The sequence below is a fragment of the Canis lupus genome, chromosome 6, assembly GCF_003254725.2.
Source record: "Canis lupus dingo isolate Sandy chromosome 6, ASM325472v2, whole genome shotgun sequence".
In the NCBI taxonomy this organism is placed as follows: domain Eukaryota; kingdom Metazoa; phylum Chordata; class Mammalia; order Carnivora; family Canidae; genus Canis; species Canis lupus.
This window is the reverse complement of record NC_064248.1, coordinates 75562922-75588451: the sequence shown is the minus strand read 5'-3', so window position 1 is coordinate 75588451 and position 25530 is coordinate 75562922. Positions and strand designations below refer to the sequence as shown.

The following is a 25530-nucleotide window of genomic DNA, read 5'->3' as shown; positions in this document are numbered from 1 at the left end:
GTGTCTCAGGTCAAATTCCTTGAGTCTGGGCCTTCTCTATTGAGGTAATGTGTCATTGTGAGGTAGCAGTGGCTACGCATTTATGTAGAAGGGCAATCTGTGGCATGGTTGATACAAAGGGCACTTCAGACCTTGGATGCTCATTAGTTAGTACAATACTTTCCAAAATTAACCACAAAGTATCCTCAGGAAAGAAGTCTGATTTCCCCCTTCTCATCTATTGCACGATGGGAACTATCTACAGCCCAAGACACAGATCTGAACTCAACCCCGTAGTCTAGGATGAACATGAAGAAGTGTTAGTTGGTCCTTAAACATGACATATAGGTTATTTTCCTGGGCAAAAGTACTGGATGAGAAGCCAAAAGAACTGGGCCTCTTTCACCAGAAGTGAATCTATCTTTATAAGAAAGCAGAAATTAAAGCACCGTGGAAGCATGATAGTGAAGAGTACAGTAGAAGAGTCCAAATATCCAGATTTCTGCCGGGAAATATTTCATCCTGTCTAAAGCCTCCCGATAATGAACAGTCGTGTTGTATTTGGATGACCACATTAATGGAAAATTTTGAAACAGAAACGCATCTCTTGGCTCTGAATAGCAACAGGAGGTATTGGGAAGACTCTCAGCAAATGTAGTCAACCGAAGATATCTCAGGTCAGGAATCCAGCCTAGAGAACGTGCCTCTAACAATCCCTTGGCGCTGTGGTCTATACTCTTCCTGTTCTTAGAATGAATCTCGGAGATGAATTATCCATATATTTCGGTGCCTTGCAGGTACCATGAAGTCAAGAGTTCCAGTGATGAACTCATCATTTACATCACTATCTGTACTTTTCCCAGTTTCCCCAAGCTCATTTAGAAATAATAGAAATAACATTTTCTAGATCCTGTGAATCATCCTAGGCCTCTTTCTTACTCCCACATCCAATCAGTCAACAGGTTCTGTCTAATTCGCTTATTCATTTCCTTCTGTCTGGAACTTGCTGCCCCCAGATCCATACGTGGCTGACTCCTTTTTATCATCTAAATCTTAAATCAAATGTCACTTCCCCCAAAAGTCTTTATGACCCTCTAATTTAAAGAAGCCACTCCCAGCCCAGCACGTCCCAAAAGCCTTATTTTAATTTCTTTGTAGCACTGATTACTATCCAAATTCTCTTGTTTATTATTTATCCACATGTTTCTTTCTTTTTTTTTTAAAGATTCTATTTATGTATTCATAAAAGACACAGAGAGAGAGAGGCAGAGACACAGGCAGAGAGAGAAGCAGGCTCCATGCAGGGAGACTGATGTGGGACTCGATCCTGGGACTTCAGGATCACACCCTGGGCTGAAAGAAGGCGCTCAACCACTGAGCCACCCAGGCGTCCCTATCCACATGTTTCTAAAACTTTTCTCGGAGAATAGGAATCTTGCCTAGTTTGGTCATCACTCTACACTCCCCACCTAGTATCCTGTCCGATTCATAGTATGCATTTAACATGAGTATACTTTTGGAATTTACTCACTGTAGAACTGATTCAAAAAATACTTATTAAGTACTTAAATGTCAGGCACGGTGGTATGCATAGCAGACATGAGGGTGGGAAAAACTAACCCCTATCGGTGTACTCACAGAGGTTATATTTAATAAAAAGACAACCACTAATCAAATAACCACATAAGTCAGTGTAAAATTACAACAAAGAGTAGTTACTTTAAAATCTGTTTTTCCTTCCCTTAGTCTCCATTACCGTTGCTTTAATTCAGGTTATCATGAATCTCATGCCTCAGATACTAAAATCATCCGCTTTCCTGCCTCTATTCTTCCACATTATACTCTTTTTTTCCAAAATTGAAGTACAAATCTTAAGTCATTTTCTACCTTTAAATTCTTTTTTTTTTCTACCTTTAAATTCTTAATGACTTCAATGGCCTTCAAGAAAAGAATATCTACCCTCTTTAAGATAATGGTTCTCCATGACCTGCGCCTCAACTATCTCTCTCTCTCTCTCTCTTTTATTAAATGCTTTATTTATTTATTTGAGAGAGAGAGAGAGCATGAGCAGGGGCAGGGGGACAGGGAGAAGCAGACTCCCCACTGAGCAGGGAGCCTGACCCGGAGCTCGATCTCAGGACCTCGGGATGATGACCTGAGCCAAAGACAGAGGCTTAACCAACTGAGCCACCCAGGCGTCCCTCAACTATCTCTGCTTCCTGTAGTCATCACCTCTTCCCCCTCAACACACTCCATGCTCTTTGTCATCCCGAATTATATAATCTCATCTCTGGGCCTTTGTGTATATTATTTCCTCTGCCCAGTACATCTTTCCCTAATCTTTGATTAACTAGTTTACTTACCCTTTATAACTCAGTGGAGATAAACTCCTATAGAAATCCTTTTCTGAACCCCCTCTGACTGTCCTAGCCATCCCTTTTCTGGGCTCTCATATCAAAAAGAAATAAAATTTAGAAATACATATGTATATATACATGTACTATAATTGTTGATTTACTTGCTCATTTCTCTCATAGACCTGTAATTTCCTTTACAGAAGAATGTCTTTCATGTTTCTTTCTACATCACCTATAGCAGTAAGAAGTGCGTAGGATGATTGGATGGATGGATGGGTTCACCTGACAAAATTAAAAATAAAATCCAAGGATGACATTCAATACAGCTTTAAACATACACTATTAAGAATGTGCATTAAAAAACCATGCTGGTCGTAACAGAAGGCTAGTGAAAATCATCTTGGATCTTCCGAGTACCGTGGCAGGCAACACTCAGTAATTTATTCACTAATTTTATTCCATGTTTGTTGATATTAAGAAAACAACATCAATTATCTGTAGCCCTGTATTTGAAGTGTTGGGAGATAAGGTAACGTGGCAATTACATTGTTAGACTGAAAGACGGTTTGCAGGATTTCTACCACTAATGAAATACTGCTTAAAACAAAGGGTGTTAACACCCTCTGGTCTTCAGTGAGGAAATTTATAACCAAAGAAAAGGTGTGATTATAATCTCTTTGTAAACTGGATACATACAACGCCTGAGGCAATACCATATCCTATGGTAGGGAAACTTGAATATTTAGAATCATACGTAAAAATATAGTGCAGGGTGGCCCTTCCTAATAAATATATGGCAACCAGGGGCGCCTGGGGGGCTCAGTCGGTTAAGAGTCTGTCTTCCACTCAGGTCATGATCCTGGAGTCCTAGGATCAAGCCCCTCATCAGGCTCCCCTCTCAGCGGGGAGTCTGCTTCTCCCTCTCCCTCTGCTCATCCCCCTGCATGATCTCTCTCTCTCTCTCTCTCTCTCTCTCAAAATGAATAAATAAAAAAATCTATATAAAATATATATATTTATATAGCTACCATTGCTGCCTAAGGGAAGTGAACTATTTTTTCTAGAGAAGAGGAATATGAGGGCACAAAGACAAGATGGTTTTTGAGAAACTTTCAGGATCGATTTGCAACCAGAGTTACTTGCTGCCGTTAGCCATTAGGGACATAGTGAGTATAGACCAGAAGTATAAAAATGAGGTGATCCTTGTTATTCTGTCTGAAAACATCCTAGCAGGGGGTAACTTCTTCCACCCTAGCCCCAACAAACCTGCAGAAAATAACTTCTCTGGCCTAAAAAAGGATCATCTAAGCACCAATGTAAGTACTTACATACCTCCTATGGTCCTAGTTGAGATGTCAGTTGACCATCTGCAAAACATCTGCCCAATACTCAGCAAATACTCATTAAATATCTGCTAAGTGTCAGGCACTAATTGTCAGAAGGAAGAACTAAGAGTAGCTGATGGAATGGAGCCATGGTGAACTTTTTGGAGTCAATACTAATAGCCACCAGGTTCCAAAGGCCAAGGAGTTAAGGTCCTCAAGAGCATCAGAATAAGTGAGTCACCAAAGAGCATTTCTTTTATATAAATGACAGAGACAGAGTACCAGTCGCTTCAGGAGTCACCTGAAAATCAGCCTGTGACCAGCATAACTGTACATTCACCCACAGTAGTGGGTTGAGGATGTAGCTCTCGGGTGTTACTGCCAAGAGGAAAAATATTTACAGGTAGATGGAGTTTGGAAAAGAAAACTTTGCCTATATGTACATCCTCTAACTTTTTCATCATGAGTAGGTTTGTAGTTGTCAAGATAGCAAATTGTTGGCAAACGAATGAAAGCCAAACTAAATTCTGTAGGAGGTTTTTGCTTTAGGTCGATTATTATTTTTAACGCTCACATTTTGGCATGAAAGAGCCCAGGTGGGTGGGCATTCTAACGAAAAAAAGTATATCTGTTGTGTTTTTAAAAATTTCTTTGAGTCACTACATCTGAAAAACAGAAATAGTGGGTAGAGACAGTGAGAGAAAGTAGAATGTTCTCCTTACGTCCTCTCTATTAAAGCTGAATGCTCTTTATGAGAGGTGTAGTTTTCAAAGGAGACAGTGTTACTGTGCCAGGGCTGGGAGAATGATAGGGTCTAGATGCTGTTAACCTTAAAAACAACAAAACAACACAGAAACCAGTTATTTTCCCAATAAAAAATGGGTTTATTTGGGATTAACAGAGGATTTTTTAAATTTTTTTTATAATAAATTTATTTTTTATTGGTGTTCAATTTGCCAACATACAGAATAACACCCATGGCTCATCCCGTCAAGTGCCCCCCTCAGTGCCCGCCACCCATTCACCCCCACCCACCGCCCTCCTCCCCTTCCACCACATGCAAGCTGTGATGAAACTATAGGCAACTGCAGCAAACAAAGAACACTATTTTATGGAGAAGACGGGTTGAATTTGGAAGGGGTTGGTTTGAACCTGTGTCCATTGGAGAAAAGCCCAAGTCAAGGGTGATGATGGTAGTCAATTTCTTTTTTTTTTTTTTTTAAGATTTAGTTATTTATTTGAGAGAGAGAGAAAAAGCTCACACAAGTGGGGGCAGGGTCACAGTGTGAGAATCCTCAAGCAGACTCCCAAACCATGCATGGAGCCCGATGTGGGGCTCCATCTCATGACCCATGAGATCATGACCTATGCTGAAACTAAGAGCCAGACACGTAACCTTCTGAGCCACCCAGGCGCCCTGCTAGTCAGTTTCTTACAGGAGATGCCGTGTATATCCTTCCTGCCAGGGAGGGAGGCATTGTAATTAATGATTCTTTCCAGTTGATGATTCTTCTGTTGGGGTCTGGTAATTTGACAGTTCTTCCCATAATTGATGTTGAGTGGCACCCCCTCCACCGCCTCTCCGTCACGCCTGCCTCATTTTAGTGAGGTTTCTTTCACTAATTTTCAGAAAATGGAGCAAAAACTAGACAGAATGTAGAGAGCCGGCAAGGTGTGACGCAAAGCAGCAGGCTAGATATTAAAAAGTTATATCTTTTCATTCTCCCAAAGTAAATTTAAGTAAGTTTTAAAGATTAGGATTTGATGGCGTCCACACTTTTCAGACATGGACCTTTTGATTCTAAGGGTAATTGACATTTCTTCTTCACAAAACTTCTTACTCTAATCCTGCCTTAATAACATATGTATGGAACCAAGTGTCCCATATAATGAATGCATCAGAACATTCTTTAAAAATATAATTAAAAATTATAACAATATAGTGGTGTTATTCAAAGCAAAGTTTCTTTTCAATTAGCTCCCAAATTAATTTGTTAGTACTGAATGTCAATTCTGCATTAGTGCTTCTTTGGCAATTATTGCTTACCATCAAGGCTCCATTAAGTTTCCATGTTTGAAGTGATGAATGTGTACTTCTGTTGATTGCCGCTTGTGACTTAATGAGTTATTCTTAGGGTAAATAATGTTTTTAGCGATATGTTTTTTGTTTTTCCAACATTTGCAAGCTAACTAAACCTCCAGAAGTTTATATATATTTAAACTTACAGTAGGAGTACTAAGTCACATTTTTTCAGGCCCTTTGGGACACTGGTTTAAATAAACTACTTTAGTAAGATCTCCATTTAGAGAACTTCACAGAATTATCATGTTTCCATGCCAAAGGAATTCATAAAAGAAAAAAAAATTATTTCAGTTCTGATCATGATTTTATACAAGTTCCTTATTTTTAATATTCTTGAGACTACCTTGAGACTACCATGAAGATTTTTAGATCTTTTAACAATTTTTAGTTTTTAGAGTTTGTTTTTCCAAGTTCCCAGTTTGAGGATGGAGTCAGGCACACAGACATTTATATAAACAGTCACAATATAGTTCCTTAAGAAGCGCTGGTATGGAATGGAAAAGTCAGGCAGATTTCCTATAGTGTGTGTGTATGTGTGTGTAGGTGCGTGTATAAATACCTATCCTATTATGGTGCCATGAGAAATGGTTGGAACATAGATTTGTTGATTTGTTTGTCGTTTTTAAATTTGGAACACACAGGATAATTTATTCAAGTCAATCTCAAGCAAAATCTGAAGTCAGTGGAGTCATTATGAACCTTTCAAAATTAATCCTCATGGAAGCAAAAATAAATAAATAAGTAAATAAATAAATCCTTATGGAAGCAAAAACCACATTTGAATTACAAAATATTTGTAAAATAAAAAAGGCAATGTCTCAGTAAATAACTCAGTTATTTACTCAACATTTCAGTTAGAACATGGTTTTCAGTGATCTACTGAAGAAAATTAAGCTGTAGAGTGAATGATGAGATTTGCAACTTTAACAGTTATGGTGAAAGTTAGGGAGCAAGTCTGAGGAAGATAGAATTGAAGAGTCTGGATACAGAGAGGACCATTTCAATGGCCTAGAGACTATGGTGAACCAGGTTAAGTCAATGATGGGAGAGTGGAGAGGAAAGACGTGGATATACTTAGAGACAGAGTCCAAACACTTTAGTAAATGATTTAATTTGAATTAGGAAAGGCTGACAGAAAAGTCAGCATGACTCACTTGGCTGCTAGTTTGGGAGACTAGATGAATTATTGTGATAAACAGGTTCAGAAGAGGTTTGGGGGATATGTATGGGAAGGGTGGAAACCGCGATAGGTAGAAATACTGAGGTTCATTTCAGACTAAGTTTTGGTAAAATGCTCTAGTGACACAGATGCAAAGACCAGGAGAGAAGTCTAGAGTTAAAAGTTTGGAAATCGTAACATACAATTCATTATCAAGCCCAGGACAATCAATGAAAATTCCTGAATTTCTAGTTGTAGAAGAATGATTAGATTAATCAAGGTAAACCAACATGGTAAAATACATTAGAGAGTCATTAAAATTACTTGCTTTTTAAGTAATAGAAAAATCCTCAAAGAATAATATCAAATCTAACAAGCACAGAATGCAAAATTGCTTGTACAGTAAAATCTCAATTGTGTAAAAATCTCAATTGTGTAACTGGCTAGAAGGAAAAGTGTTGAAGAGTTATAATGGTCATATTAGGGTAAAAGGTCATAGTGATTTCCCCCCTTTGTCTATGTATCTATGCTTACGAGTTTTCTTTGTGCTTTACTTAAAAACCAAGTTAGGGTAAAGGAGAGTTTCCTGGAAGGATAACGATTAAGCTGAATTTAAAGGACTGCATAGAAATCAGTGAGTGAGAAGGACAGTAGTGGCAGAGGTACTAAGGGAAGGAATACAGTGTGTCCAGGGAACTGTAGGCAGTGGAAGGCTGTGGAACAACAGCATGATGACACACAGAGGTTGGAAAGGAAGCTAAACAGAAAGGTGTGGAAGCTTCATGGAGGCTTGTTATGTTGAGATTCTATCGCATGTACTTGAACAACTGTTAGAGAAGCATATGCAGGGCCGTATATTCATTCGCTAGGGCTACCATGACAACGCACTACAGATGGAGTGTATTAAACAGCAGAAATTTATTTTCTCATGATTCTAAAAGCCAGCAGCCCAAAATCAAAGTTTTAGCACAATTGGTTTATTTCGAGGTCTCACGCCTTGATTTGTGGATAGCTGTCTTGTCCCCGTGTCTTCACATGGTCTTCCCTCTGTGAATCTATATCCTAATCACCTCTTCTTATACAGACACAAGTTATATTGGGTGAAGGTCCACCGTAGTGACCTCATTTTAACTTATCTTTTTAAAGACTTTATTTCCAAATACAGTCACATTCTGGAGTACTGGAGATTAAGAATTCAACATATGAATTTTGGAGGGCGAGGGAGACTATTCACCTCATAAGGAGGTGAGGTGATTAAATTTCCTTTGGTAACCAGGTGAAATATGGATTTCAGGAAGAGGGAATGGATTAATAGACTATTATAATAATACAGGCAAGAAATCACCATGTTCTGCAGACTAATGAGTATAAATCAGTGAAGGAAAATGAATGTTTTAAAAAAATAATCCAGAGAGAGCAGCTGCTTTGAAGAGGAAACAATGAATTCAATTTGGGAAGATTCAATTCTATACCTAGCATACCATTAAATATAGGAATCTGAAGCTCAAAGAAAGTCGGGCTGAAAGTCTAGATTTGGGCATCATTAGTAGGTATGTCATGGGGGCAGATCCTTGCACTTTGAGTGCTGAGAGCAATGGACTAAACCAACGAGACATTAACGCACGTGATGAAGCAGAAGGGCGCCTTGTGTAGAGTTTAAGGAAGAGCTTTGATGAAGGGAATAATCAATAGGCAAAGGAAGCAGAGAGACCCTAAAGAAGATAAAGACTGAGAAACATTAGTTGGATTTGGAATCAGAAAGATTTTTGGATGCCGATACCCAACAATTCCTTGAACTTTTATATGCCAGGCTCCGGGTAAAGAGCTGTAAAGCATCCGTTATGTTTCCTCTTGAGTTTCATTCAGTAAACTGAGATAAGTGTCACTATGTCTGTTTTATGGATTTTTTAAAAAAAATGATGACTCAAGAAAAGTCAGAGAACCAGCCTAAGGTCAGCAGACAGCGGCAGATGCAGGAGTCAGTTCTAGATTGCTTTCTATGTCACCGAAACTGGCGTGCCTGACTACTAGCAATACTAACAAGAGAAAGGCAGTTTCATTCCATGGGAGGGGTGAGAAATCTAGAGAGCAGTGGGTTGGTGACTGAATGTTTGGTAAGCAAATAAGAAGAGGAGAAAGGAGGACATGGACCAACAACTCGTCTTGTTCTCCAATGTTAAGTACATTGCCTGGCACAAAGTAGCTGCTCAGTAAATTTTAGTTCAGTGACCAAGAAGTAAATGTTAACCTGAGCTGGGCATAAGGCGTGTATTTTACGGGTAGGAAAGGAGGTAGCAGGGTTGTAGATTGCACATGGCCCAAGAGGAGAGAGAACCGCAATGAAGAGGAAAAGAGAAGAAAACGTGAGAAGCCAGATCCTTCCTAGAAAAGGTTGATAGATCTGGGATCAAGTGGACAAGTAAGAATTTGACCTAAATAGGTGAAGAAATGTATTTTTAGGTTGAACAAAAAGAATGGGGTATAGAAATAAATGTATAAAGACACATGATAAATTGCTTCATATTCCAACAATTCTGTCCAGATTAAGTTCCCCTGTAGAAGAATAGTTCGTCATTTCTAAGTTATTTGCTTTAAAGTTCTAATACATTGACACATGCATTTCCCTGTGCCTGGAATGTCTTCTTTTTCACTGTATGCTAATATCCTATTGAAAAACTAAAGACTCAGATCATAGATTATCTCTTCAAATTGTTTCTTGAATTCCCCAAACAGAATCTTGTGGTGCCCATTTGTAACCTGTAATGCATGCCTCCTGGAGGGATTTGGAGGCGATAGCTAAAACACCCTTCCACTTATTTATTAAACTTTTTTTGAAATAGTTTAGCATATTGATAAAATATTTTGAAATATTATAAGGTATATTTTAGAGCAGAGGAGTCTCAAATTTGATTTAGCTTGCACACAGTTGCATTTTTTGTGGTTCAACCTTTTATATACAAATAACATACAGTTTAAATTTTCTTATTCATCAAATGACTACATTTTATAGTAAAAGCATATTCTTTATTCCTTGAATTTTAGTAAGCTTATGCTGCAGATGATACACAGATTGGGGAAATGTATTCAATGTATTTAAAGAACAAAATGTTACTTGCCATTATGAAGATGTCTCTATTGATCACCTTTGATGTTCAAAAAAAATGATTTGTACTTGTGGCCTATCTTCAAAAGCAAATTGTATGCTGTAATACTTTATGCTTTCAGGTGGTGTTGAATTTTGGCTGGTTGAGAATACTGACTGCTATATCACTATTCATTCTTGAGTAATCTATACGTCCAATGAGAAGGTTAAATGATAAGGCAGAGAGATCTGAGACAAAACACTTAAGGTTTATTGCTCTGAGTCTGACAGCTATCCAGTTGCATATTTCAAATTATCCAAGAAAAATACACAAAGTGCACAATTATATTCAACTTGAACTTGAGCTACTTAGTATTATCTACATCTAATTTTATATAAAATATAATACTTTTGTAATATTTGCACATGCTGTTATTTTACTCGTGACACTAAAGTTAAGAATATGGACTTAATAAATATACATCAGGAAAGTTAAGACAGTGATGTGAAATAGCTATGTTAATTTGTGAATAAACACCTATTTTAAATGGCTACTTAATATTATACCAAAAAATAAATAAATGAAACTAAAATTTTAGCAAAATCTATGCGATGAACTATCCTGACAAAGAATCTGTATATGTGTTGCCTGTCAATTAAACACGCAAATAGGTAATTTTTATTCAAATATCTTATGTGCGTTCCTAATCTACCTATTGTAAGCCTGGAATTGTTCAGCTTTTAAAGCATTTGCCAAGTTCTTCTAATATAATTAATAATTATATGGTTTTGAGGACTCTATTTCTTGCCTTCTATGAAAATGCTTTAAGATTAACGTGCACTAATTTCAGTTGTATGCAAAAATATTGTAAAAATATATTTTTTAATTGAAAATATAGAAGTCTCTTTAGATGGAGCAAAGAGAAATTTCTATTGTAGCTAAGGTATTCAATTATCATTAAATATTGTGTATAATCATAATTGCATTTATCAGAGAAGCCATAATTTACTTTGTTTTTAAGTATATCCAATCTTTAGATCATTATATGTTAGTAAAGCATTTAATTAATTTGAAAAAATGTAGTACATCAAAAATTGTAAATAAAATATGTGTAAGTCATTAAGTGAATTGTGATTAGTGGCTTTTCTGGAAAAACATGGAGAGCAAAATTAAAATAGAGTAATAGTATGATTAATTGACTCAGGATGGCTCCTGTTGAAGTAGTATGTTCAATAAGAATCTGTCATTATAATTTGTGATCGTCTGTCCCTTTACAGTATATCATATAGAATAGACTCAGGTGCACAAGCTGTATAAATGACTGTCATAAAAATGTCATTTTTTAAATATAAAAGATGGTTACTTTACTGATTTAATTAAAAATAGCCATAATATATTAGTTTGTGCTACTGCTGTGTTTACAGAGATGGTAAATATTTTGCAAATTATTTTGTTTTAATATATGCATTTATCATTTTGCATTCAAGTCAATGTTTTCTTTCAAAATATGCTTCCAGATAGAAATTACATATATTTTTCTTAAAACATAAAAATGCTGGGAAACGCTGCTGTTTAAATATTTAATGTAAAAATGGGAGGAATGATTATTTTTTACTACTCAAAACATTCTTTCGATCAAAATTCTTTTTATCAAATAGAGTCTTCTACAGCATGTCCTCTTCCATATGTATCTATCACTGGTTTCTTTCACTGATATTTTCTCATATAAGAGCTTTTTTCAAACACTATACAGATTAAGCTGAATTAGTCCATGTATTATGGAACTGATATATTTGAGGAAAAAAATTTATATTACAGAAGACATTCATAAAGTCTGAGGATGCCTGAGTAGCTCAGTCATCTGTTGGTTTTGGCTCAGGTCGTGATCTGGGGGTCATGGGATGGAGCCTTGCAAGGGCGCCCGCTGAGCAGGGATTCTGAGGATGCTCTCTCTCTGCCCTTCTCCCTTTGTCCCGTCCCCCTGCTCGCTGTCTCTCTCTCTGTGTCTCTGTCCTGTGTCTCTCTCTGTGGGATGAATGGATTAATCTTTACCAAAAAAAAAAAAAAAAAGTAAAGTTTATTATTTTCAAAGAGAGAAAAGGATGCTGAAATTCAGCTTAAAATACTGATGGATGCATTCCTACTCTGCTCTTAATAGCATGCATCAATAATGCTTGTTAGTGTAGAGAGTTCATCTAAATGAGCAGAAATAACCCTGGAAATGAAAGTTGAAGCAGGTTGGTTTTTTTGGTCTTGTTTTGATTTCGTTTTTGTTTTGAGAAAATAATCACTCCACGATTTTCATGTGAATGTTTTCTTTCTCCTCTTAGGAAGTGTGCATGTTTTTAGTCACCTGGTCCAATTCCACCCCGTTTAATTCTGTCTTTATCTTATCTAAGATCCTTCCTAATCCTAGAGCTGTACCTCCTTACAGAAATCTTGCTTAAAACCTATTTCTATGGAATTGCATTAAAACAAACGAACATTCCAACTTCCCTGTACTGTAGACCAATTGGTAATTATTTTAGTCACCGTCTGCATTAGGAGTTCCATCTTTTGGGCATTGAAATTGATTTTTCTCATCTTAGCATCTGAAGATCCTGAGTGTGCCCCTTGCCCAATCGCCTGAGACTATACAGTGAGTGACACCTACAGCAGAGGATGTGGAGGCAGCGCCTTTTCGGGCACCAGAAATGGCAGCATCAGGAGCATCAGCACGAGTAGACTTTGTAGAGGTAGTTCTCCCAAACTATATTATTGAAACCAAACATTTTTGGCGTCCCACCTGCTGATGGGGGCTGCCTTACTACTCCCTAGATTTATGCAAAATGTTTGGTCTTTGTTAAAATTTAACAATGGCTTTTCCAACTAATACAAAGAAACCTGATTTTTTTTTTTTTTTACAAGTGTGTTCAGTTGCCTTGAATTTCAATGACTACAAAGTTTTATCGGTCTCCGAAAAACATTATCACCCATATTTTTTATCAAATTTATTTCATTATTTGTAATATAAAGCTGCTGTCGCATATAATTTTTGTGTAAGTATTTTTGAATAGATCAGAACAATTCATCATCTTAGTAGTCAGCCTAATGCAGTAAATAGGAAAATTTCTCTAGTCAGTTATATTCTTCAGAGACCGAGTATGGTTGCCCAGTTTTGGTGCCGTGCTTCCTAAAAAATGTTCCATCGTGAACTTATTTTGCAAAGTGGAAGATTATTCCCAGATAGCCCCAAGTCAAAATATGAAAAGCTAGTGATTGATTGGTTTCGGCATTCTTTCATTTTATGTAACTTAATGTGGAACAGTTAATTTTCTAACTATAAAACGTTGTTAATTAACCACATTGGCTTGATCTGTACAGTTCAATGACTTATAGCATTCCAATTTGCATGCAAAATGAGTCTTTGTAATGATGTTTTTGCAGAATAAGTAACAATCGACATAATGGGTACATCTACTTTTAACTCTTTAAACATATGACTTAGAAGTAGGATATGTTTCATACTGAAATTTTGAAGTTTGAAATCAGATTGCAGAGGGCTTCATCTTGGTGCAGTTCGACATAGTCATCCTTCACCCCCCATCTTGATTTGTTTGTTGGAACAAAACAAGATCTACAGAATTTATACTCGTTCTATTGTAACTGTTGCTTGGTTAAATATAATTAGAAAGTTCTTTTCTTAAAAACATCTGAGCAGGGTACACTGAGCTTAATAGCTCTTCCTTTTTTTTTGTTTTGTTTTGTTTTTATCCCATTTCGTGACTTAGGAAATTACAAACTGCCATTTTTTTGGCAAACCTACACCACAGAGTTGAAATGCACTCTTCTGAAGATTTGTATTCTTGTTTTGATGTATTTTAACCATGCAAAATATATGAGATAATAAAATGATGTCCTAAAATGCATAGCCCTTTGTAAAAAAACACATATACATATGAAAGTATGTTGGGGGGTTTTTTAGTTAAAATGGTGTGAATGCTGATTTTTTTTTTCATGAGTGCTTACGAAAATCTGTGTGTAAAGATTCATACATCTACTTTAACTGTACAACATTGCTTGTAGCTGTGTGCTTTATGTTAATTGACTTCTGTCATTCTTACATAGACTGCCTGTATCTCTAGATAGATACAGATATAGATGAAAGTTCTGTTCTCAGAACAGCAAGGTAAATCTCTGACTCTGCTTAAAGTAAATTGTGCTATTCCAGTGTAGGTTTATGATATGCCCTTAACCATGTCCTTCAAATACCATTTTAGAGATTGTTTAAAACATTCTGCAAGGAAGTAGCTTTAATGATTAAAGAAATACTGCTGTTATGCCTCTGTTGTGTTCCAAGGGGAAAACCGGACTTGCTGTTGCTAAAATTTTCAAGTCTTACGGAGCTGCAGTTAAAGTCTGCAGCAATGTGCAGTAGTTCTGTTGGAGAATCATTTTGTTGGCATCATCTCACTGCAGTAAGCCATGTTGAGTTTCTGGTCTTATGATAATTACAACTGAAAGCTTGTATTTGTAGGATAAAGGGAACTTTCCTTAATGAGAAAAAAAATTGACAAGTAACTTGAATTTCAACTGTTGTCAAAACTGGAATGGTTTAAGACTGTATCAGCAGAAGTGATCACCGAAGTAAAAATGTAAACTAATACCACGGAATACGATACTTGATGCATTTTTGCCCACTGTTAGTGCTGTGCATCACTGTTAACGTCCCGACTCATTTAAATGACTACAGATTCATGCACAATGTTTACGTCACTCTAATCTTACCCTGAGAAGACTCACACATACCAACGTAACAATATTAAATGTGTTCGTTTTATAGTTAGATCATTTTTAGCCTCCAGATGTGTATCTTTAAACTAGATAAAACGTTAAAAGGACAAAATGTGTTTGTATGCATTTGGAGTTATTGAAATAACGATTTCCTCTTGCGCTGTCATTTAAAAATATATTGATTATAAACTCATGATAGTGGGATTTGCACGTTAAACCAGAATTTGACTAAATGTGCTTAGTAATAAACAAAAACTAAAACAAGATTAAAAAATACCTCTTAAGAAGAAGCCAGCACAATATATGCTTGTCCATTCTCCAGGATTCAGTATACAACAGAGCTCTTTCCTCCCTGTTGGGATACGTGACACTCTCAGGCATCTGGACCACCATGTGAGCAACAACGCTGACTTGCCCTTCAACATCTTATTGACATCTCATGAAGTTCAGTTTTTGTGCCTCTTAGGAATGCCTCAGAAAGCAGGATGCATCTTCCGATTCTCCTGCGAGTTCATGAAGAATTTCAGATACTCGCCCATCCCTGTGTTTCTGTTCCTATCAAATGTTACTAAGATTTCTACCATTTTGTATTTTCTTTTGAACCATGTCTACTTTTTTTAGAGCGAAATGTGCAGATCTAAATTTTGTCACAAAAATATGGCTGTCCTATCAATTTTTAGTCAAAAACGAAATGCAAAGAAGTCCCATTAGGTATTGTAAGTGTTATTTTACGTTGTTTGCTTCTGCCACCAGCACTCAACATAAAGTTGAGTGGATAAAGACAGTTGATGTTTATTTACTGGCATAAAAAGCAAATATTAGTGGGGTGAAATTACAGCAAAGGGTTGTTGTTACAGTAAAAAATAGGTTCAGAACAGAAGAGGGTTAGAATAGCCTGAGGATGTACAGATTACACAGTTGTTCAAAATCTCATTGAAGTAAAAAATGTGTCAAACCAATAATGGCCTTCCCTTCCTCCCACACACAAAGTGCTTTGATTTCAGATTATGATACATATGGATATGACACTCGAAACCAAACTCTTAGTCACCTCTCTGCTTGGGTAAATTTTGGAGAGAATACAGATTTTTGATTCAGTCCAGTTCAGTTAACATTTATTGAGGACCTACTTTGTGCCACAGCCTTGCAACTGAGGTGCCAGGTACAGTAAACCCCCTTCTGTTAGGCCGATCGTAGTCTGCTAAGGGGTGTAGACAAGTCATGCATTATATACAATTTGGCATATTACATGGGATTATAGAAATGTGATGAGTGAACAGAAAGAGTGCAAAGAACACTTACCCTATTGGTAAAATTTAGGTAAGAATTGCAAAGGAGATGAAGGCTAAGGATTCTTTTGGACAAGAAATTGTCTTTTAACCAGTGCAGGGTAGGAAGAGGAGCATTACTTCAAGAGGAACATATCACAAGGCATTAAATGTGCAAGGAGTACGCCTGGGGAAGGAGTAGCCATCGGTGGATAGAGGAGATAATCATGGAAAGGACTGTATGCCGTGGTTAGACTTCATTTTGCAGACAGTGATGATGTTTTAATGAGAGATTTAAGTGGAGAAATGGTAATGTAGATTTGTGAGTAATGGGATAAAATTTAAGTAAGAATTCACAGGTAGCTGCCCCTATACGGAAGCAAAGGAAAAAATCCACTCAGTAGATTCCTTTGGGTTTTTTTTTACACATTTATTGAGGTGTATATTGCATAACATAATACCCGTCTTAAGTGTACAATTCAATAATTTTTAGCAAATTTGTAGTTTTGTGATCACCACCACACTATAACATTTTGTGTTTATTGAACATTTCCATCACCCCCCACCAAAAATTCCTTGTGCTCATTTGCAGTGCATCCTCATTTTGATATCAGTTCCCACAGCAGCCCCAAGCAACCACTAATCTCCTTACTGTCTTTATAAATTCCCTTCTCTGAACACTTCCTGTCAGTGGAATCACATATGTGGTCTATTGTGTCTGGCGTCTTTCACTCAGCATAATGTTTTTGCGGTTTCCACCAGATTGTTATGAGACCAACAGAACAGAACAGTATTTCACTCCCAAAGAGACTGTGAACTCTGGGTAAACAAGACGTCTAAGAAGGAGGCCCTGTGAGCCTGGCCACTGTGTGCAGGGTACGGGGGATGGAGGGACCAAGGTCGTGAGGACAGAATGGCAGGGGAAGACGGTTCAGTCAGGGAAGAAGAATTAGAAATGCATGGGGATATGAAAGTAGAAGGAAACATGTCAAGATATCTTAATGAAATTTGCTGAAGACTAAATCTATTTCCTCCCTGTCTTCACGGTTTGTACTAGGTATTTGTAGACACTAAATATTTGTCAATAGGACTTTTGTGGTTACCATCTATAGATATCACAAGCCATGTTAGCTTTTTTTTTTTAAGATTTTATTTATTTATTCATGAGAAACACAGAGAGAGAGAGAGAGAGAGAGAGAGAGGCAGAGACCCAGGCAGAGGGAGAAGCAGGCTCCACGCAGGGGGCCTGATGCAGGACCCGATCCCAAGACACTGGGGTCATGCCCTGAGCTCAAGGCAGATACTCAACCACTGAGCCTCCCAGGCACCCCCCCTTGTTAGCTTTTTGAGTTAAAATCACTTCTCTGAAGAATGCAGGACCTTAGAGAAAGCCAAGGAATCGTGACAGGCTGACATCTGCAGTTTAAGTATAAAAGCTCAAAAGTGAACCTGGAACGAGCTGTATTTTCCTTGGAAAACCACTTGGGACAATGTGATCATTGCACTGAGATTAGAACTGCAGGTTTTTAGAGAATTGCATGATTGGTTTAGGAATTCCTGTTCAGTTGGGGAAACACGTAGGTGGCATTATGAGGACACTCAAGTAAGATAAGGCTTCTGGCACATTCTCTGGGCCTACTTTCAGGCTTTACCTCACTAGCTGAAAAGTGTGGCCCTGCTGATCTGGCTGTGCTATAGGTGAAGATAAAGCAAGTTTTGGAGTTACTTATATGGACAATGACCTGCTAAAAAATAAAATAAAATAAAAAATCACAGGAGTATAGTGCAGCCAATGGAATAAAGAGACAGAGTGCTGGCTGGAATATGCACCAGGGAGGACAAGCTCAGAAACAAAGAAGTAACTCAGTGTGAGAGCCTGACGGAATCTCCAGGTTTAATGGCATGACTGGCTTCGAGCCAAGAAGCAAGTGAACTAAGCAAGGTTGGAATCTCAGAACAAAGCAACCAAGACAGGTTTCCAGAGGGCCTACCCAGAAAACACCCCCTTCCTGGAAATCCCACCTCTATGCTCTAGAGGCAGAAGCAGTCCCTCCATGCCCCACCGTTGGAGGGACTTTGTGGTACACTGAGGCCTCTGGGGGTGAAGAGCAACTTCTAAGCTCTGGCCAGAGACCCTCTGGAGCCATCCCGGGGTAAGGAATGGAACTGGATCCCTAAGCCCCAGAGTTAGGATCTCCCAGCTGAGCCCAGGGTGGATGAGACCTATCTAGAACCCGAAATGTTGGTGTTTGTTTGCTTCTTTTAGAGCAACAAGGAGCATCCACCAGCACAAAACTCAAACTCTGGTCTTGAGAAGAGATCAACTACTAATATTAACATACTTAAATCCTAAATAACTAATATTCCTTTGTGAAATGACCAGAGGTGTTGGCCAAATATTTGCAGCCTCTGGGGTTGGGGAGAGAAAGAGATGCATCCAAGTGCATTGGGATAAGATGGACATCTTTATATTTTTCTTCCACTTTGGCCACTTAGCTTCTCCCTCTACCTCTGTTTTCTGAAAGGAGAAAACACAACAGTCCCACTGAAAGATTCTTTCAAGGAAAAATTATCGGAGGAGGAGAATCATAGTCTGCTGTGGGCTTTGTATGGAAGCTAGAGGGGAGTGACAGGACACATCAGAGGCACACTCTGTGGGACCTTATCCAGCACTTCTTCCTGGATGTGAGGCCTACACTTCTCTCCTTCCATCCTCCGTATTCCACCTAGACTTTAATTATTTACTTATGTACTTTCCTTCTTTATTTTCTAATTGTAGGTTTCTTGAGGACAGGGTTGGTGTTTTATTAGTCCCCCCAGGGTAGCTAGCATACTGGCTTTGCCAATGGTGTGTATAGCTAAGAAAGAATGAAAAGAAAGATAGAAAGGAAGTACCACCTACTGAAAGAGAGAGAGAGAGAGAGAGAGAGAGAGGAAATAAGATTACTTCTGTTAGGGAGGAGGAGAGGACAGATTTGAGAACATTGGGTCTAGGCCTTAAAAGGAAAGTTACATTTCAACTACTTGGGGGGAAGCAGTGGCGACCAGTCAGAGGAAATGACGGATGTAGAAGTGTCCAAGGGTGTATTAATGGAATCAGGAAAGCTCTGATTTTTCTGATGGTTGAAATAAGTCAAAGGAACAGTGGAGTGTAAAGGTAGACTGAGGAACTCGGATCTGACTAGTTGGCAAGCTAGTCAAGGATCCTTAACTACGTGAGTAACAAGAAAGAGTTGGTGTTCATGGCAGGAGTTAAAAACTTAAGAGAAAATGCATGTTAGTGCAACGTCCTAATAAATAAAGCAATTGATGTATTTAAACACAGTACGACACTTATTTTTAAATCTCTTCTAAGCATCTGGCACTCGGATAGACCTGCAGATGCGTGAAGTCATATGCATTACAACTCAGACTTCGTCTTCCCTTCTAATAAAACGTTAATCCAGACAAAACTGATTTAGCCTACAAGTGGCCTTGTGTTCGTTGATAATGAAGGGACGCTAATGTGGACTGGTGGATATGCAAGACTGTCTACCCACAAACACGGTTTCATTAAATCTTGTAACAACTGTGTAAGGTCTGTGTTCCCACTGTTTTAACCAATGGGAAAACTGATATCCCTGCATCCAAACCCTGCATCCAAAGCCACTTCTCCCTCTGGTGCTCCATCATGTACCATCCTCACCGTTTGCCCACAGATTATAGTTTGCTTAAATTATATTTTTAGCCATCTCGGATTATTTATGCTGATGTTGCTCATTTGACTGGTATACCTCCACCGCCTTGATTAGAAATCAAGTTGTATTAATACTTCTAGTAGATTAGAGGTATTCATCACACATGACAAGAATTGCTTGTCCTCTTCAGATGTATGTCAGGGTACCTTCTGTGTTCTGGAATCATAAATTAACCTTCTGTCCTCAGAATGATACCTTGAGGAGGTGGTCAGTGAGTTTCATAAGGTTAGAAGAGTATCAGATTATGTGTAATAATGTAAGATGCTCATCGTATCTTTGCTTGATGGCTCAATGTCCATAACTGTCCATTTTATCTTTTCAAACTTTTAAAATGAGAGTGGTTTCTTATTTTTCATTTCCTAAGATGTAAGATTGTAAAGGTAACAATACCTCATACAGCTGACGCGCATTACATTTTTCAAGGCCTACTAAAAAAAAATGCTTTTAAGAATATGTTTTTCTGACCTGCACATTAGCCTGGTAAGGAAGGCATAAAAAATATTTCCCTTTTAGTTAATAGGAACTGTAATGTTATTTACTACCATATAAATAATATCCTTTGTGCCACAGGCAATGTGCTGATTTTCGGGTCAGCTTATACTATTTATTGATACATATTAATTCTATATTATGTTTCTCCTTGAGGATGAATTTTTAGAGTCATAATTTTTATTGTAAGTTCATGCTTCACGGAAGGATTTCACACAAACTGATGGAACTTTGAAATATAAATTGTTTTGTATGGTAATTACCATAAAAGACAGTTAAGCAGTCCAGGATGTTTCTATACAGTAATTACCGAATAATGTGCCTTCAGTATTCCTTGATTTAATGAGTACAGAAACTGTAGCTTCTCATGTCAAGGCGTTGCTATTCTATAAAAATTTTAAATCGACTTTTTAATACAAAGTTTCTCATACTTGAAAATCAAATCCTTATTTTCTATGATGCAGATAATCAGTATGCATTTTGCAATTTAGGGGAAAAAAATGGAGAGAAACTGGATAACATTTTAGGGAAAAGGCGGAAGAACATCATTGTCATCAGGCCGCTGTGGATTAACAGGCTTATGTGGGCATCTCTAATTATAAAGGAAGACTGGGGGGAAAAGAGGATTTAAAAAGGGCAGTCAATGTGGACCCCGTAATTCTAACAGAAGTGCAAAATGGTCCATGCAGTCCACACCGAGCTTCGGGGACAGGGTGAGAAATCAGTGTGTTTAACATTAGCGACAGAAAAGCCAGTGAAAGAGTGAGGATTGGAATCAGGGAAAACTTGCCCAGCGTTTGTGGAGCACTCAGAACGTGGGGAGAACTGTGCCACGTGTGGAGAATTTCAGGGATCTAGGCTGTCCCTTCAGGGAGTTCTTGATTCTCTGGAAGCGACACTCTAAGGCAAGGGAAAGGCCTGGGCACAAGCAGGTAGATGAGTGGGAAATGGATGAATCATAGAAAGTTCCAGCAGGGCCACTGGGGTGGGGGGGGTTGGTGGTATTAGCTTGAGCTTGTCAGAGAGGGCCTTGGAGACGCAGAAGGGAGCCTGGCTGATGAGGGCTTCGGACAGTGGTGCATGAGTCATGTCAGTAGAGAAGATAAGCCCAGTTTGGGGAACGTTGCCAGGCTCTGGCCATTTAGTGTCCCCTGAGACAGACCCCAGGATCCTAACTGTCCTCGTGGCTGCTGACCTTCATGGGGTCCCAAGTTCCTCACCTCTGCCAACACCTGCAGCCTTCCCATTAGCCCTTGGGAACAGGTGTCCTCATCGCCGTCACAAACGAGGAAACCGAGACAAGGTGACACCGTGCCCCGTGTCACGATGCGGGGAAGGGGAGGGCGAGCATCTGAACCTGGCAGCCTGACCCCGAAGCCGTGGCCCTGCCGAGGAGGATGCACCCAGATCCGGATGAAAGTTGTGAAGATGTGGGAGGATATATTTTTTCTAGAGATTTGAATACATATTGAATTCAGAAAGATGTTGCTGATACTTATCAGTAAAATACCCAGAAGTCCTTTTTTAAAAAAAGCTTTATTTAAATGTGATTGGCATCTGATAAACTGTGCATCCCTAGAGTGTACCCCAGGATAAGACCTAAAATATATACCCCGGTGAAAGCATCCCCGTGCTCGAGATAGAGAACACACCGATCATCCTTAAACGTTCCCGCAATCACTGCTCACCGACTCGCCACCCAAATACCATTCTGCTGTCTCTCACTACAGATGAGTTTGAATTTTCCAGAATGTTAAATAAATGCAATCATAAGAGTAGATAGATAGATATAGATATATAGATATAGATATAGATGATATAGATATAGATATAGATATAGATATAGATATAGATATAGATATAGATATAGATATAGATATAGATATAGATATATTTGGTCTGGCATATTTCACTAAGCATAATTATTTTCTTTGTCCATGCTGTAATGTTTGTCAATTTTTATTCCTGAGTAGTATTCCATTGTGGAAATATACCAGTTTTTTTTTTTTTTTACCTCATTATGGATAGTGTATGAGTTGTTTTCTTCCAGTTTTTTTTAACTATTACAAGTAGACCACTATGAATATTCATGTCGCTGTAGAAATGTTTAGGAAAAGATGTTGGGCACAAGGGATATATAATATAGATTTTCATTTCTATAAAATACAACATGAGGCATAAACCAGTCTATGCTATCAGACACCGTGGTAGTGGTTCCCTTTTGGGAGGTGAGGTGGTGACTCGTGAAAGAGCGGGTGCGTGAAGGGGCCTGCATTTGGACTCTGGAAGGTTTCGTTTCTTCATCCTGATATTAATTACGTGGGCAACAAGTCCAGCATACACAAATCTAGTGAGAATTATGCTCCTGCTATGTATTCTTTTATAGGTATCTTATACTTTGATTAAAAGGATAAAAGTGAGGCTAATGAAATGGTTTGGTTTGATCCAGAAGATTTTTCTATATGTTGTTTGGCACGTCTGGGTTTTTTGTTGTTGTTGTTGTTGTTGTTGTTTCATAGCTCTTCCTTCCAGTCCAGTTACATGCTCCTAGAGTATCCCTGTTCATCCTGTACCAGGACCTTTATACCTTTTACTGTGATAGCTTGTTTTACTGTGTGTCTTTCCGGTTACACTGTAAAGTTTTGGGGGAGAAAAAGACAATGTCCACCTTTCTCGTTTTTGTGTCCATAGTCTGGTGTGGTGCTTGGAACGCAGTAGATTTGCAGTGACTACTGGGATGAACGTGAGAACGGTTGCTTGGGCACCCGCCCCAAGCTTGGCGTCTGAGTCTTCATTATTCAGGCTCTACGAAGGCTTTGCTTCTCCTGTGGGCTACGAATTACTGACTTGAGTCTGATATTGAAGGTTTTTCCTCCTAACCTCAACTCTTTGTTTTCGCAGACATTTATCAAAATAATAATGACTTCTATTACTGAGTACTTGCTGCGTCTTCTGAACACGTTACATCTACCAACTTATTTAAGATGCACGACCCAACAATATGGTACTCACATTGTTTCCATTTCACAAACAGGGAAACTGAGGCACAGAAAATGTGAATATGTTGTCCAAGATCACAGGGCTCATGACTGATCCCAGTCTAACTCCCGAACTCATGCTTTTATTCAGTATAGGCTTTTGTATTTATACATATTACTTTATGTCATTACCTTCCTCTGTCTTCTTCTGAATTTTGGCAAAATGTTAGCTCTTCAGAGTGGCTTTCTCTGGCCACTTTATTACACAATAGCAGCCTCCAAATGCTCTCAATCATTCTCCCCATGCTTTATTTCCTCATAGCACTTACCACCCCGTGATGTATTACGTTTTGTGCTTATTTCTTCCTTATTCATGTCCCCTCACTAAAACGGAAGCTCCATGAGGGCAGACACTTTACCTGTTTTACTTTCTGCTATATTCTTGCATCTTAGAATAAGGCCTAATATATTGTAGATACTTGATAAATATTTGTTGAATGAATGAGTAGATGCTTCGTAGAATCAAGCCGTGGTGCTACAGGGATGGCAAGGATTTTTTTTTTTAACCCTTTTAGCACAAGCACTTTCTGCTTAGAACAGAGACCAGAAAGGATCTCTTTTGGACAAAGGCATGGACACCGATACGCGTTCTATAGGGCACAACTGGAATTCTTAACTCAAGAGCATTTCTGGCCATTCCAGTGTCACGTGAATTTTAATTCTGGAAGCAGCTTTGTTCTGGCAAAGGGGAACCAAAGAGGGTTTTGATATGACATCACATGACTTGCATTTTAAAGCCATCTCTGCGCTTCTGTGTGGAGAGTGGGTTACGGAGGGCACAACGGATGACGCGGTGACCGCTGAGGGAGCCGTGGAAATAACCCCTGCGTGGAGAAAGCTGTGAGCTCGAGCTGTGGAGGGGCCTATAGAAAGGAGAAGAAATAGATTTTAGAGACAGAAGAATCCGTAGGGCTCGGTGAACGATCGGTCGTGGGTTTCTGCTTTCGATGGGAAGGACCGCGGAGAGAGCGGAGGAGGCCTGGGCATGGGACGGGCTTGTGCTCAGTACGAGAAAGTGCGGATTCGTGGTGCGACCCGAGGATGCTGTGCGGGAGACGAGAAGCGGAGCGTGGACCCGGGCTCGGGAGGCCCCCGTAGTCCAGGCAGCAGCCGGCCGAGTAGGCGCAGCGCGCGGGCCGCCTGCAGGACCCACCTCCTTAGCGACACGGTGACCATCTCGGTGCGGCTTCGGCCCGGGAAGGCTTCCACGAGAGGACATCGCAGACGTGGAGGACTCGGCCAGAAGACAGTAAGTGGAGCTCAGGAGGCAGGCCCGACCCCAGGTGCCGGCCCTGCTGCAGCTGCTGCTCCTGCTGCTGCTCCGACCGCTGTTTCCTCAGGTCCAGCAGCTTCCGTGCAGGAGCCCGCCGTCCGGCGTGTCTACCAGGTGCCCAAGTCGCCGATGCCAGGGAGCCTTGAAAGCCAGGCCTCGGGCTTCTGAGAAGGATTTTGATGAGCAGCCGGTGAAGACACCAAATATCCCCACAAACCAGCATTCGGTTTATTAGTTGCTACAGCAAGAGAGGCTGCAAACCATGGAGAACCACGGAGCCGGTCAGAGAGAGGGCGTTAGAAGGCCTCTGTAGGGATCTTGGAGAAGGTTCAAGAACACGGTCGTCTTCTCTGCATGGGGAAGGCTCTGAAGACGGGGCGTTTGGCCAGCGGAGATTTTAGTATCTTTCACCAGGAGACCAGGGCAATGGAGGGTTGCCGGAGCTGCTGGTGGTCTTCCATTTGTTCTGTTCCATCACGACCACAAAGAGCCCTCAACTGAAGTTGCTATTTTATGAAATTAGTTGTGATCAGTGGGGAAATCCCAGGCCTAGTGGGTAGCAGCCCCGCTAGCCACCAGCTGTCAGCTGTCAGGGCTCCGTTTTCCTTGCTCAGTAGGTAAACTTTGCCTCCTACCAGGACTCCTCAAGCAGCAATTACCAAAACGCCAGATGCTGGGCTGCCAATTAAAAAATTACTCAAGCCTACAATTTCCAACTATTAGATATTGTATTAGGCAGCTTGGGTTGCCTTAACCAGAAACCACAGACGGGGTGGCTTAATTTATTTCTCATAGTTCTGGGAGCTGGGAGGTCCAAGCCCAAAGTGCTGGCTGACCCTGCTTCCCAGCAAGGCTCTCTTCCCAGCCTGCAGGTGCCTCCTCCGTGCTATTTCTACACCACGGGGGTGGGGGTGGGGGGGGCAGAGCTCTGACAGATGCTACCTACTATTTGCTTGATGTTCTAGG

At 39.4% G+C, this 25530-nt stretch overlaps 1 protein-coding gene across 10 annotated transcripts in view; it reads left to right on the top strand.

Annotated features, from left to right (window-relative positions):
• LRRC7 (leucine rich repeat containing 7) overlaps positions 1–25530 on the top strand; it is a 491773-nt gene that overhangs the window by 275941 nt on the left and 190302 nt on the right. The window contains exon 8 of one of the 10 annotated variants that reach the window (XM_035718247.2): positions 12575–14304. The exons of the other annotated variants lie outside the window; for them this stretch is intronic. Coding sequence (XP_035574140.1) covers positions 12575–12581 — 7 coding nt within the window. The 3' untranslated portion in view covers positions 12582–14304. Of the gene's footprint in view, positions 1–12574; positions 14305–25530 lie in introns of those variants that run through there. 10 annotated transcript variants of the gene reach the window in all.